This window comes from Pongo abelii, chromosome 16 (genome assembly GCF_028885655.2).
Source record: "Pongo abelii isolate AG06213 chromosome 16, NHGRI_mPonAbe1-v2.0_pri, whole genome shotgun sequence".
NCBI lineage: Eukaryota > Metazoa > Chordata > Mammalia > Primates > Hominidae > Pongo > Pongo abelii.
The window spans coordinates 44,638,715-44,654,965 of record NC_072001.2 but is presented as its reverse complement, the minus strand read 5'-3'; the positions used below and the strand labels follow the sequence as shown (position 1 = coordinate 44,654,965).

Genomic DNA, 16,251 nt, shown 5'->3' with positions numbered 1-16,251 from the left:
CGTAGTTAATGTATTAATAGCAGATTTTGTTCTGGGCAGATAATAACGAAAGCTAGTGTTTACAGGGTACTTAAAATGTACCAGGCACATGCTGACCTAAGCATTTTACATATATGTAGAATGTCTCCCTAGACAGGCCACAGAGGATAAACAGCGCATTAAAATGAAGGACTAAAATACCTCCCACCTCACAATAAGTAAGAGTTCACTTGGTTATCTAAAAATTTATCAGCTCTTGCATTAGCAGAGGATATAACCATCTAGATAGCATTATGGTGGCTCAAGTAAATGACAGATTGAGTGTTTCAGGTGTCACAAGATATAATAAGGGTAACAGGCCAGGCACAGTGGCTCACGGGGGTAATCCCAGCACTTTGGGAGGCTGAGGCGGGCGGATCACGAGGTCAGGAGATTTGAGACCATCCTGGCTAACACAGTGAAACCCCGTGTCTATTAAAAAATACAAAAAATTAGCCAGGCATGGTGGCGGGCGCCTGTAGTCTCAGCTACTCGGGAGACTGAGGCAGGAGAATGGTGTGAACTGGAAGATGGAGCTTGCAGTGAGCCGACGTTGCGCCACTGCACTCCAACCTGGGGGACAGAGCGAGACTTCGTCTCCCCCGCCAAAAAAAAAAAAGGATAACAAAATAAAAAAATAAATAAATAAATAAAGACACCTTTGGTGTCAAGTATACTTAGTCTTAAATCCTGGCTTCACTGCTTGCTAGCGATATAGCTTAAGCCTTATTGCCTCATGTGTGCAATGGGGATAATACCACCAACCTCATATTGTTAAATAAGGTAGTACATGTAATTGCACAGCACACTGGCACACTACCTGACACATGGTAAACAGTAGCAGGATCAAATGGCGGAATGTATAATTGCCCAGTGGCAGTAAGACAAGAAACTCTTATTAGTGTTTTTACTTCTCAAATGTCCTGCTTCCCACATGTTTAAGAGATGCCTAATCCCATTTCTTAAAATTGAGAAAATGATCTTATTAACCAAGTTTCAGTAAGTACTGGAATCAAATGGCATAGTGTATAATTAGGATTATATGCTATGAATAACTTTACTTTGAAAAACTAATTTCTTGTGTCTTTATTCATAAAAGTTTGTCCTTCTTAAAAATTCATTCATGGGTATTTTAAACAAACTGGAGACTAGGGAGTCCCTAAAAGTCCCTAAAAGCCAGACCTACCTCCAGAAAGCTGGGAAAACGGAAGTTTTTTTAATCCAAAATGACGTAACTAAGTAAAAGTAGTATATTAACTACTTTAAAAACTTGATGCTTTTTCTGTCTTTCCTTCTACCTCATTGAGTTTATTTTAAAGAATTTTTATTAAAATGTTTAAAATAATTATGAGAAATTATTTTAAAATATACTAAAAAGGCAATTAAAATTTTCTCTGCATAGATACATAGATGTTTATGCTACTAGCTTAACTATATTATTTTTTAATATAGGTACCAAAGTTTTTATTTATCATGAGATCTGAAATTACAACTTATAATTAAAGTGGTCATTAATAATGCTAATGTTAATGATTTTAAATATTGTTTATACATTCTAAATGATATATAATTTACATTTTTAAATTACTGTCATCCTTATTCTGTTTTAAAATACAGGAGCTTTTAAGAAGAATTGGCATTAATGCTGCCCTTAAGAATGTTTTTCATCCTTAATTTTCCAAGGAATGAAAAATGCAGGATAGAAAATTGGTTGGATGTCCTTTGTTTTTTGCTCTTCACTTAAAGATAACATCATTCTCTTTATCTCTGCAAAATAATCACAAATACATGACTTATAACATAGTTTCTTTTCACAGCCTCAGCGTTTACTTGCCTGGTAACAGCACTGGAATATTACAGATTCTGGAAGTACATTTAATGCTCAAATTGCTGCAACTATTGGCTTCTTAGAACACTAAACTAGGAGGGATTTACTTTGAATAATATCAGTTGCAGCAAAGACTTACCACACAAGATTATGCAAAGCATATAATGGACTAAAACAGGAAGTGTTTTAGAATGGGAAGACATATTTTGTCTTTATTGTGTGCATACATGTCTTTATTATACTGAAAAAAGCTGTCATTCAAACCTGATTTACTTGAGATAGAAGGGCATGTTTTCCTTTCCTCTTGATAATTCATAAAAATTGAACCAGTTTTCTTGTGTTTGCTTGAACGACTGTGTAAATCATACAGGATTTTGTTGGTACAGGGTGCATATTTGAAAACTATTCCCTATTATTGAGTTAACTTTCTTGATAACCACTGCTTAATTACATTTTTCTTTTTTTTCTTTTGAGACGAAGTTTTGCTCTTGTTGCCCAGGCTGGAGTGCAATGGTGTGGTCTCAGCTCAGTGCAACCTTGGCCTCCTGGGTTCAAGGGATTCTCCTGCCTCACCCTCCCAAATAGCTGGGATTACAGGTGCCCACCACCACGCACAGCTAATTTTTTGTGTTTTTACTAGGGATGGGGTTTCACCTTGTTGGCCAGGCTAGTCTCGATCAGCCCACCTCGGCCTCCCAAAGTGCTGGATGCAAATGTGGCCGGGTGCAGTGGCTCACGCCTGTAATCTCAGCACTTTGGGAGGCCAAGGCGGGTGGATCATCAGAGGTCAGGAGTTCGAGACCAGCCTGGACAACATAGTGGAACCCCGTCTCTACTAAAAATACAAAAAATTAGCCAGACGTGGTGGCAGGCACCTGTAATCTCAGCTACCCAGGAGGCTGAGGCAGGAGAATTGCTTGTACCCAGGAGGCAGAGGCTGCACTGAGCCGAGACCACACCATTGCACTCCAGCCTGAGCAACAAGAGCAAAACTCTATCTCAAAATAAATAAATAAATAAAAGATTATTATAACAAAAAAAAAAGAAAAGAAAAAGAAAGAATAATATACATATTTTTTTGAAACAGAGTCTCACTCTGTCACCCAGGCTGGAGTAAAGTGGCATGATAGCAGCTCACTGCAACCTCCAACCTCCACCTCCCAAGTTCAAGCAATTCTCATTCCTCAGCGCCCCAGGTAGCTGGGATTACAGGCATGCGGCACCAGGCCCAGCTAATTTTTTTTTTTGTATTTTTAGTAAAGATAGGGTTTCACCATGTTGGCCAGGCTAGCCTCAAACTCCTGGGCTCAACTGATCCGCCTGCCTCAGCGTCCCAAAGTGCTAGGATTAGAGACATGAGCCACGGCACTCAACCAAGAAAGAATAATACTTGTAATAACCCTAAGGGACATATCATACAATAGGTACGCAGATAAATAAACTGTTATACATGTCATGTATGACTTCTCTGCCCTGTAGGATAATTAATTATTATCCTGATAGTAATGCAAATATTAATACCAAAAATAAGGAATTAGAAGTTAAAAAGAAATTATGCAACAAGAAACTCACCTTTGCATTATTATGGTTCTCAGGGCTAGAATGACATGAACTCTGCTGCTGAAATGATGGAGATGGGGAGGAGGAGGAAGATGGTTGTCTCTGGTCCGCTTTTTTTGGCTCATATACTCGAACTCGAGCACAAGTCATCATACTTTCAAAGTACAAGTAGACTGGATCTTTGTCCTCTTCCCGAATCTGTAAATTTCATACAACAAAATATTCCATACAGTGGGAAAAACTCCCCTAGACTCCAAAACAAAACGAATGTTTAATCTTTTTTTGTATTACAATAGTCGAAATTTTTTAATGCAAACTTTAAAATCAAACAGCACAAGTACAGTTCATATGTGCCAAATCTTAGGGCAGTCAGAAAGGATCCAGTTCTCTATCAGGAAATTTCAGATCATACCAGAGCAGTGCATTTCAAATTATCTATGGTGAAGGATACATTGTTAATTACCAGTCCATCATAGACTGATACTTTAATAAATACAATAAATTACTAGAAAAACTAAAAACATATAAAATGCAAGGTTTTTAAATATTAGATTCAGTCTCATCAACTTGCTGTAGAAATTTCTAAATATTTACTCTTATTTTCTATCCAGTTGACCCCTGAACAACACAGGTTTGAACTGTGTGGGTCTACTCACATATGGATTTTCTTCCACCTCTGTCACCAAGACAGTAAAATCAACTCTTCCTCTTCCTCCTCAGACTACTCCATGTGAAGATAGTGAGTATGAAGACCTTTATGATTATCTACTAATGAATAGTAACAACATTTTCTTTCCCTTATTATTTTCTTAGTAACATTTTCTTTTCTATAGCTCACTTTATTGTAAGAATATAGTATATACTACATATAACAAAAATATGTGTTGACTGTTTATGTTATTGGTAAGGCTTCTAGCCAACTTACTATTAAGAGTTCAGTTTTGGGGGAGCTGAAAATTATATGCAGAATTTGGACTGCGTGGAGATCAGCAGCCCTAACCCTTGCCTTTTTCAGGTTTTGTTGTTGTTGTTTTTGAGATGGAGTCTTGCTCTGTCGTCCAGGCTGGAATGCAGTGGAGCAATCTCGGCTCACCACAACCTCCACCTCCCAGGTTCAAGTGATTCTCCTGCCTCAGCCTCCCAAGTAGCTGGGATTATAGGCATGAGCCACCACGCCCGGCTAATTTTTCGTATTTTTAGTAGAGGCGGGGTTTCACCATGTTGGCCAGGCTGGTGTCGAACTCCTGACCTCAGATGATCCACCCGCCTCAGCCTCCCAAAGTGCTGGGATTACAAGCGTGAGCCACCGCGCCCGACCTACCCTTGCTTATTTCATCACAGACCAGAAACAGTTTTATACTATAATAGCTCTGCTACAGAGAACATATTCAGTAGCATCGTAGTATAGGATTTTTCTTCAATCTAATGGACTAGGAGGACACATGGATTTCATAATAAGACTTGCTTAAGCCATTAACTCAATGAATAACTTCCTACTTTTACCTGCCAGTCTTCACAGTCATATTATATCAACTGTTACTTTAAATCTTAAACTTTACTGATATTATTGTACATTTTTAAATTTGCTTTTAAAAGCTTTTTCCTAATGTTTTTCTACTAATAATATATACTGTTTATATTGATTACTAATATTCTACAATACAGGAGTAGTATCTTTAAAAAACTTTTTCCAAGCCACGTAAAAAAGCCCATGTTTCTATGATCTTCTTGAAGAGTAGATGGCTATTTTTTAAAATTACTACTACTCATTTCTACTTTTAAGACATTTTTAAAGTGCCAGCACTAAATTGATTAAACCAGAAAGGAAGATGTCTTATAAACATATTACTGAAAGCAAAATGATTCACAAAATATCAACCAAAAATCTGGTTGAAACACACCATCTTTACACATGACTTTGGTAACTTGTAATAAAAGATTAAATTCCAGACTTACCACAGGATTGGGTTTGGGAGTATATGACCGTGCAGATTTAATTCCAGTGAGCAGTTTGCCCTTCACAGTAGGAGATAAAACTTCTGGCTGAGGCAATAACAATGGTTTCATAGGCTCAATGACAGAAGGCGTGGGGATATAAACTGGTTCTGGATCTACTTCACCTTCTACTTTTACCCATAATGGGTAATGTCGAACAGGCTGTTCAGGCTCTGTTTCACATATAGCTTAACAAAAAAGAAGGGTAAGGTTTTAGGTACTTTTGGCAACAAAAGATCAATACTGAGGCACTGCCAAAACAAAATACGCTCCCTCACAAAAGGCAGCAACTCATTAAAATAATCAAATAGACGCCCCCCCCCGCCCCCCCGCTGCAAACAAAGGGCATTTAGTTGTATTCACATACTTTAATTTATTCATCTTTAAATATTTATTGAACACCAGCTATCAACCAGATACTGTTTTAGGCATTAGAATGAACACAGCTATGAATAAAACAAAGTTCTTGCCCTCAGGGTTTAAAATCCAGTAGGGGAAGACAAACCCATAAATATATAATATCAAGTAATGGTAAGCCATGTAGAAAAACACAGCAAGGTAATTAAGGAATGAAGAATTAAAAGGGAGATGCCATTATATTTAGCAGGGTCAGAGAAGATCTTACTGAAAAAATACTTTTTTTTTTTTTTTTTTTGAGACAGAGTCTTGTTCTGTCACCCAGGGTGGAGTGCAGTGGTGCAATCTTGGCTGATGGCAACCTCTGCCTCCCAGGTTCAGGAGATTCTCATGCCTCAGCCACCTGAGTAGCTGGGATTACAGGCATACACCACCACACCTGGCTAATTTTTATATTTTTAGTAGAGATGGGGTTTTGTCATGTTGGCCAGGCTGGTCTCGAACTCCTGGCCTCAAGTGATCCACCCAACCTTGGCCTCCCAAAGTGCCAGATTACAGTTGTGAGCCACCGTGCCTAGTCAAAAAGATAACTTTTAACCACATTTTATTTCCTAAATAATAAAAACAAACATTTACTGAACCTTACTATTCAATAGTTCTAAGCATTGTTCTAAGCACCTGTGCTAAGCACTTCATGTGTTTTAACTCCAACACCTCTTGAGGTAGCTATCATTCCCATGGTACAGAAGCTGAGGTGCAGGGATGTCCAACCAGTGAGAGGCAGGGGTGTCCAACCAGTAAGAGGCAGAACCAGAATCAAACCCTGTCTATCTGACTCCAGAGACCAAGCTGTCACTACTGCATTCTAATGACAAATTGTAATCAAAAGACAACTTGAACTCAGTATAGGAGTAAAAACACTTATATCAATATAGACGCAATGAAACCCAACTGAAGTAAAATCATACTATCAAGAAGTTCTGTATACCATTCCACAATTTATACCAAAATTTCATGTTATAGACCAATATATGCATTTTTACTTGTTAATAAATAATCCCCAAAAAAATGTGCACAAAGGAAAACATGCATTGATTACTTAACCAAATTAAAAAGAAGATCTAGGTTAAGAGGCTCCTGGGTTTACTTATTTATTTTTTTAAGAGTACAAGTCTCACTCTGTTGCCCAAGCAGTGGCACAATCATGGCTCACTGTAGCCTCCTGGCTAAAGTGATCTTCCTGCCTCAGGCTCCCAAGTAACTAGGTCTACAGGTACATGCCACCATGCTTGGATAGGTCTTTAAAAATAAATTTTAGGTCTTTAAAAAAAGGTTTAGTTGTTAAGAGTTGATTAAAGGTAATATAAAGAAAAGTAAATTTTCTTTTTAGAGACCAGGTCTCACTATGTTACCCAGGCCTGTTTTGAACTCCTGGCCTCATGCAATCCTGCAGCTTCAGCCTCCTGAGTCACTGGGATTACAGGCATGAGCCACTACGCCCAGCACTACTGGTTTTACTCTTTAAGTAAACTGCCCATTCCCATAAAGCAGCCGTAGTGAAGCAAATGTATTTCTGCATTTTAATGGTTAGTCCTCACAGAGGACATGTAGCTGGTTCAAAGCCAAAGACCCAAAACCTTTCACCTAGAGTCACATAAAATATGACTGAGTGGCATTCATACTTAATTCAAATACTTACTTCAATTAATCTTTCATGACAAAGCAGAATCTAAGCTGCTACCTGATTTTCATAAGTAGTATATTTGCTCTCAACATTAATAACAACTGGTAAAGAACAACTTTGTCTAAGGGGCTCCTGAGGTAAACATACGGGCACAATCACAAAATTTGAATAAAGGTTTAAAAATTAAAAAGGGGGTGGGAGGTGGGGACAACAAAGCTAGAAAGTGATTGAGTCAATTAGCCAGCTGCAGTCTCTGTCAACTACCTTTTAAAATGTAGCTCCTTTATAACATAATTCATCAATGTTTCTGGGTTGTTTTTTATTTTGAGACAGAATTTGAGCCTCTGTCACCCAGGTTGGAGTGCACTGGCACCATCATGGTTCTCCCATAGCCCTGGCCTCCCTGACTCAAGAGATCATCTCACTGCCTCATCTTATAGCTGAGACTACAAGCACACACCACTTGGCTAATATTTTAATTTTAACTTTTTTGTAGAGATGGCACAAAGGTTTCTAGACACCAATATTCATTTATGCATTCAAATATTTGAATTTCTACTACGTATCAGACTTTGCAGATACAACAATGAATAAAACTGACAAAAATCCTTGCTTTCAGGTAGCTTTTGGGGGGAAGTAAGATGAGACAGGCAATATGACGAATAAGGAAAATGTGCTGGAATATGGTTAGGTGCTTAAGAGAAAAAACAGGAAAGGAAATAGGTAGCATGTGTAGTAAGTATGTACAAGTATGTCTTTTGAGGCTTGCCCTCCCAGTGAAGGTGGTATTAAGAGGTTCTACCACACATTTAGTAAAAACTTTCTTGTTCAGTGTAGCTAATTATTTTATACACATATTAATTATAAGACAAAAACAAAAGCGCCTTTAGGGCAAGCAAGATGTCTTGGACTTCTATCAATAATCTTTTAAGGATTTTCTAAGCCTCCATAAACTAAGCATTATACTAAGCAAAGGTCCCTTTTCATCTTTTCCTTTTGAAATAATAGCTACAAAATACACAGTACAGTACTTCAAAAAAAAAAAAAAAAAACTCTTAAGATACCAAGAATGATTATTCATATTTCTCTAAATCTCTCACAGGCAATCAAAGACAATTTTAAAATTTCAACTGTGAATAAGTAGGAAATGGTTAATCTGTCACCAGAATGGGAAAAAATGAGAAATGGAGCTTCCAATAAATAGGGGAGTTCATAAAAGGAGTTGACTGAGAGGGGTAGAGTTCAGTTCTGTTTATGACATGTTTTAAATTGGAAGGACAACAACATACTAAAAATAGGGTAGGGAGCCAGATGCAGTAGCTCACCCCTATAATCCCAATACAGATGCCAAGGTGGGAGGATCTCTTGAGGCCAGGAGTCCAAAACCAGCCTGGGCAACATAGCAAGACCCTGTCTCTACAGAATATAAAAAGCTTTAGCTGGGCATGGTGGCATGCACCTGTAGTCCTGCTACTCCAGAGGCTAAGATGGAAGGATTGCTTGACCCAGGGAGATCAAGGATACAGTTAGCTATGATCAAGACACAGCACTCCAGCCTGGGTGACAGATCAAGACCCTCTCTCTCAAAAATACATGTAAATAAATAAAATAGCATGGGAATTAAAAACCAGGACCATCATTGGCAGAGACTAGTAGAACTGAAGCCATGAAAACAGACTCCCCCAAAGGCAAGAACAAAATACCGATCCCTCATGCTCACTGGCCCACTGTTCACTTGATTCCTTTATACGGCCTGGGATCCAAGATACAGCACCTCTTTATTCCCCCTTATAATGACACTAGAGATTCTCCTACTCTTTCCCTGAAACTCAGGAAAAAAAAGAACAACACTCAGCAGGAAAAGGTGGAATTAAGGGGAGAAACTGAGTAGCACATATTCATTGACAGGAGCCAAGAATAGAAATCAGTTTTAACAAAGAAATGGTCTCCTCATTTCTACTGAAATGCCTCCTAATATATATTACCTTCCCCAAGTCCCCTAGCTTTATCACTCTGTCTTCTGGCTTCTCGGTAAGCCTTTTGTTCACGACACTTAAAACATTACAGGAATTTAGTTACTTGTAGGACTTAAAATTACAATAACTATGTATCTTTTTACCACATACCTGTTTCATCAAATTGACAGTAACCTCTTAGAGATATGGACTTGTTTTAATTGCCTATATTCTACCTCCTCACTCCTAGCAGTGTCCATAGTAGCTGCACCATAAATGAATAGCATTACACTTACAAGACCTACAAGAACTGCCATGCTAATACAGCACACTAACACACCATGCTCCTCTTCCTCTGATTTCTGTAGGCATTTTGAATCTCTTTATAATGAAATACAACATTTATAAAGAAATGTACATAAACAATATACAGCTCAATACATATTAAGAGCTATACATCCATGTAAACACTATACAAGAAATAGAACAGTGCTATCAATTCCAGAACCCTTTCTCAATCACAATCCCTCCCCTTCCTATCAAAAAGGCACTTAAATGATAGCTACCCCTTTGCTTTCCTTTTTTGAATGTCAAAGTATAACACCTAAATATCATATCTTAATTTTGCCTACTTTAGGCCGGGCGCGGTGGCTCACACGCCTGTAATCCCAGCACTTTGGGAGGCCGAGGCAGGCGGATCAAGGGGTCAGCAGATCGAGACCATCTTGGCTAACATGGTGAAACCCCATTTCTACTAAAAATACAAAAAATTAGCCGGGTGTGATGGTGGGCGCCTATAGTCCCAGCTACTCGGGAGGCTGAGGCAGGAGAATGGTGTGAACCCGGGAGGCGGAGCTTGCAGTGAGCAGAGATCGCACCACTGCACTCCAGCCGGGCAAGAGAGCGAGACTCTGTCTCCAAAAAAAAAAAAAAATTGCCTACTTTAAAAGTTTATATTAATGGAATCAAAGATATATTCTTTTACCTGGCGTTTTTCCCCTTCCCAACATTATATTTGTAAAATTCATGTATGCTGAAACACATAGTTGTAATTCATTTATTTTCACTGTGTTATGTTATTTCACTGAATATTCATACTACTGTTTATTCTTCTATTGTTATTAGACATTTCGGGTTGTTTTCAGGTTTTAGATACTGTGAGAATCACGTAAATTAAATATTCTTATATAATGCAGTTCTGCTTGTTACTCTGGAGTCAAACTGCTAGATCAAGGGCTATGAATCTTCAACTTTAGTAGATACTGCCAAACTATTTTCCAAAGTGGTTACGCCTATTTATTTCCCCATCAGCAGTGTAGGAGATTTCCCATTGTTCATTGTCTTTATCAATAGTTGGTATTAGTAGAGGCTTGTAATGATAACCATTCTGGCAGGCGTCTAGTAGAATCTCATCATGGATTTAATTTGGATTTCCCCAATTACAAATGTGCTGTTCAACATTCCACTTTATGAAATGCTTCTAAAACTCTTGCTCATTTTTTCTACAGAAGTGTTTATTATTAATTTGTAGACACCTTTATATATTTTGGATGTAGGTCCTTAGATATTACAAATATCTGCTTTTATTTTATTTATTTATTTTTGAGACAGAGTCTCGTTCTATCTCCCAGGCTGGAGTGCAGTGGCAAAATCTCAGCTCACTGCAACCTCCATCTCCCAGGTTCAAGCAATTTTTGTGCCTCAGCCTCCTGAGTAGCTGAGATTAGAGGCACACCCTATCACACCTGGCTAATTTTTGTATTTTTGGTAGAGATGGGGTTTCATCATGTTGGCCAGGCTGGTCTCAAATTCCTGACCACAAGTAATCCACCCACCTCAGCCTCCCAAAGTGCTGGAATCACAGGTGTGAGACACAGTGCCCAGCCCCTGAATTTCTTATTTTAAAGTTGTCAAATGGCTTGATCTTTTCCCTAAGAATTGGTTTTCTTCTGTCATGTTTAAGAAATTTTTTCCTAATATGAGATCCTGTATACATTTGCCTGTATCTTCTAAATGCTGTACTGTTTAGTCATTGAAAATTAGGTGTATAATATACCTACAAATTATTTCCATATATGGTGTGAGAAACGAATAAAGTTTCTGTTTTTCCCATATGGATGTACAATAATCCTATCACCATTTGGTGAAAAGATCATTCTTTATTTCTTTGCCACTTTTGTCAACTCAAGAGTCCATTTATGTTTGAATCTGTTTACAGTACTCTTTTATTTTATTTTATTTTGAGACAGAGTCTCACTTTGCCGCCCAGTGCAACAGTGGGATCTCGGCTCACTGCAACCTCAGCTTCCCGGGTTCAAGAGATTCTCGTGGCTCAGCCTCCAGAGTAGCTGGGATTACAGGCGCACACCACCATGCCTGGCTAATTTTTTGTATTTTTAGTAGAGACAGGGTTTCGCCATGTTGCACAGGCTGGTTTCGAACTCCTGAGCTCAGGCAATCTGCCCACCTCGGCCTCCCAAAGTGCTAGGATTACAGGTGTAAGCCATCACGTCTGGCCTTAGTTTTTATTTTTGAGACAACATCTCACTCTGTCACCCAGGCTGGAGTGCAGTGGCACTATTACGGCTCACTGCAGGCTCAACCTCCTAGCCATACTTTTGCCTCAGCCTACTGCACAGCTGGGACAACAGGCCTAAGCCACCATGCCATCAGCCAAAATTTTTTTTTATTTTTAGTAGAGACGTAAGTATTGCTATGTTGCTCAGGCAGGTCTCGAACTCCTGGGCTCAAGCGATCCTCCTGCCTTGGCCCCACAAAGTGCTAGGATGACAAGGCATGAGCCACAGGACCCAGCCTGTAGCCTCTCTATTCTGTTCTACTTGTCTATTCATTTTATGACAAGCCAATATCACCCATATCACATGTGGTAATTTTGTAACTCTTGACATACAATAAAATCCTTCCATTCTGCCACTGTTCTTCAAGATTGACCTGGTTATTTCTAGGTTCTTTGCATTTCCATATAAATTATAAGTTCTGCTTTTCATGTTTCACATAAAAAGCTGTCAGAATTTTGATTAGGACTGAAATAAGATTACAGATGAAAGTGAGAAGCAGCATTTTCCGAAGTTCACTTGCTAAGTGAACTTATTTATTTTTTAAATAAAAAATGTTGAATTTTTATCAATTTAACCATATTCATTAATTCATTAATATCATAAATAATCTCATTTAATCTGTTATACAGCAAATTACATAAATATTCATATCTAAATCAAATTTCTACCCCAATCACTAATATGTATTTTATACATATGGACATATTTACTAATTACAACATATGATGTCACCATAATTTAGAACATAAATTTTTTTTTTTGAGACAGGGTCTCACTCTGTCACCCAGACTGGAGATGCAGTGGCATAATTTCAGTTCACTGCAACCTCTGCCTCCCAGGCTCAAGTGATCCTCCCACCTCAGTCCCCCAAGTAGCTCGGACTACAGGTGCATGCCACCACACCAGGCTAATTTTTTGTATTTTTGGTAGAGATAGGGTTTCGCCATGTTGCCCAGGCTGGTCATGAATTCCTAAGCTCAGATGATTCACCAGTCTCGGCCTCCCAAAGTGCTGGGATTACAGGCATGAGCCACCGCACGTGGCCAGGTACATTCTTTATCAAAGTTGTTTGGACTATTCTAAGTCCTTTGTTTTTCATAAAAATTTTAGAAACTTGCCAATTTCTATCCCCCAGAAGCCTGTTAGGATTTTGATTGGAATAGCATCAGCAGATCTATAGGCCAATTTGTGAAAAGTATCTTACCAAGAGAGTCTTCTGATAAATGAAAACAATATATTTTTCCATTTATTTAGGCCTCTTAAAATCACTCTCAGCAATGTCTTATAGTTTTTAGTATACAGGTTTTAGGCATCTTTTATCAAAGTTATCCTTAAGTGTCTCTTCTCTTTGGATGCTATTTTAAATGGTATTTTTTAATCTCAATTTATCTCAATTTCCAATTGTTCATTGCTTATATGTACAAACATGTTGCATACTGATAATGTATGCTGCAACCTCATTAAACTGACTTACAGTTCTAGTAGCTTATTTTGTAGATGCCCTAGGATTTTCCTATCCACGAATAAAGCCAATTTTTACTTCTTCCTTTCCAATCTGGATACCTCTCTCTTTATAATGCCCTTACTGCACTGGCTAGGACCTCCTGTATATAACATTAAACAGAAGTGGTAAAAGTGGGCATTCTTCCTCATTCCCAGTCTTTGGGAGAGAACAATAAGTCTTTTATCATTAATATGTCAATTGTAATATTTTTCAAAGATTATTTTATCCAGTTGAGAAAATTCCTTGCTATTCCTACTGTGCCGAGAATTTTTACCAGAAATGAATTTTGTCAATCTTTCAAAAATATCTCTTAATCAGGTGGAGTCTGAACACACCAGAAATTTCTCATTGCCACCTCAACCAAAACTGGCATCAGCAATGTAAAAATCCCAAAACATCTTACTGATGCTCACTTCGAGAAGCAATTGCAGAAGCCCAGACACCAGGAAGGTGAGATCTCTGACACAGAAAAAGAGAACTACAAGACTACAGAGCAGTGCAAGATTGATCAGAAAGCTGTGGACTCACAAATTGTACGAAAAATCAAAGCTATTCCTCAGCTCCAGGGCTACCTGCGATCTGTATTTGCCCTGACGAATGGAATTTATCCTCACAAATTGGTGTTTTAAACTTCTTAAGAACCTAATTAAATAATACTATATATATATATATATCTATACTACATATACACTACATATATCAAGATATCTATCTATAGTGAGATAGATATATCTTGAGATGATGTTGAATTTATCAATTTAACCATATTCATTAATTCATTAATATCACAAATGATCTCATTTAATCTGTTATATGGCAAATTACATAAATATTCATATCTAAATCAAATTTCTATCCCTAATATGTATTTTATACATATGGACATATTTACTAATTACAACATATGATGTCACCATAATTTAGAACTTTTTTTTTTTTTTTTTTTTTTTTTGAGACAGGGTCTCACTGTCACCCAGACTGGTCTTTTTTTAAGTCCATTGTAATGGCAAAGTATACTGATTGATTTTTCAAATGTTAAACAAATCCCACACTTCTAGGATACACCCCACTTAGTCATGATGCAGTATCCTTTAAATATACTGTTGGATTTGAGTTGCTAAACTTTTATTTAGAAATTTTACATCTATGTTCATAAGGGTTATCAGTCTACAGTTTTCTTGTAAAGTCTTCTTATGGATTGAATATCAGGGTAATGCTGGTCTCATAAGATGACACCATTTTATGGAAGACTGTATCAAATGGGATTTAGTCTTTAATGTTTTATAGAATTCAACAGTGAAGCAACTCAGACCAGAATTATTATTGCAGGGTTTTCCACTACGAGTTCAATTCTCTAATAAGTATAAGGCAAGCAGTCACCTATTTCTTCTTGAGTGAGTTTTGTAGCTTGTGTCTTTTAAAGAGTTTTTCCATTTCATCTGAGTTGTCCATTTACTGACATAAAGTTGTTCATAATATTGCCATATCATCCTTTCAATGTCTGTACTGAAGTCACCTTTCATTCCTAATAATGGTAATTAGTATATTCTCTTTATTCCTCAGTCTGGCTACAAGTATCAATTTTATTGATTTTTTTCTTTATATTGTTAATTTATAGGTATATTAAGTGGGCTAAGAAAACAGAAATGACAAGTTTTATTCTTTCCCTTGGTACTACCCACAACAGCTAGGCACAGTACCTCTGCACAGCCAGCAGTATTTTTTGACAAACCAAAGGATAAGCAGGTGATAAAAGTAAAGGCCACTAGGGTCTACAACAAGGAGGCAGAATTAAAATTTCAGAAATTGTACCTTACAAGGCAGAAAAAGCATGAGGACTTGGCAGTCCCCTAAAACTCACTTAGTATCTTTATGACCTTGGAGAACAAGTCACTAAGCACTCAATTAACTCATTTCTAAAATGGAGAATGAAGCCTCCTTATCATATAAGGTTGAAGGTTTAAATGATAGAACCTTCATAGAGTGCTATGCATAAGAGTGTCCAATAATGTTACCCATCTTTTTTTCAGCAATGGATTGAACCATTACAAAAAAATTTTTAAGTCTGTTACAATGACAAAAAAAAGGTATTAAATGCTGAGATTTTATGCATTTAGAACACTAATTTTTTATTTATATATTAACTATATAATAAAAACACACAAAAATTAAAACTGTGCTAAAGAATATAAAAAGAAACAAGTCTTCCATCATACCCAGTGTTGCAGTGACAAGTGACTACTTTTAAACATTTATGTTTTTTAGTGGTTACACTCAATCATTCTAAATAAAATGCTTATACCTCAATTTCATAACTTACTTTTTTTTACCCTCAGTTTCCACTTATCTTTTTGCAAAACATACTAAAGGATTTCAACTTTTCCAGTTTTTATTTTTTTTCTTTGTCCATTTTTGGTATCGGCAACATGTTTACCTCTAAGAACTCTTTCCTATTTCTACTCCTTTTACATATCAGTTGTTAACAAAAGTATCATCCCTCCTTTTTCTTTCTTTTTTTTTTGATATGGAGTCTCGCTTTGTCGCCCAGGCTGGAGTGCAGTGGCACAATCTCGGCTCACTGCAAGCTCTGCCTCCCGGGTTCACGCCATTCTCCTGCCTCAGCCTCCGGAGTAGCTGGGACTACAGACGCCCGCCACCATGCCTGGCTAATTTTTTTTTTTTTTTTTTTTTTTTTTTTTTTGTATTTTTAGTAGAGACGGGGTTTCACCGTGTTACCCAGGATGGTCTCGATTTCCTGACCTCGTGATCTG

General features: G+C 37.5%; 1 protein-coding gene across 20 annotated transcripts in view; it reads right to left on the bottom strand.

The window, feature by feature from the left end:
- The window catches only part of MGA (MAX dimerization protein MGA), a 159,336-nt gene that overhangs the window by 39,421 nt on the left and 103,664 nt on the right, over positions 1–16,251 (bottom strand). For all 20 annotated transcript variants that reach the window (XM_054532609.2, XM_063716590.1, XM_054532610.2 and 17 more), the window contains 2 exons: positions 5,363–5,589; positions 3,419–3,604 (listed from right to left, as the gene is read on the bottom strand). In XM_054532609.2, the coding sequence (XP_054388584.1) occupies positions 3,419–3,604; positions 5,363–5,589 (413 nt within the window). The remainder of the gene's footprint in view (positions 1–3,418; positions 3,605–5,362; positions 5,590–16,251) is intronic.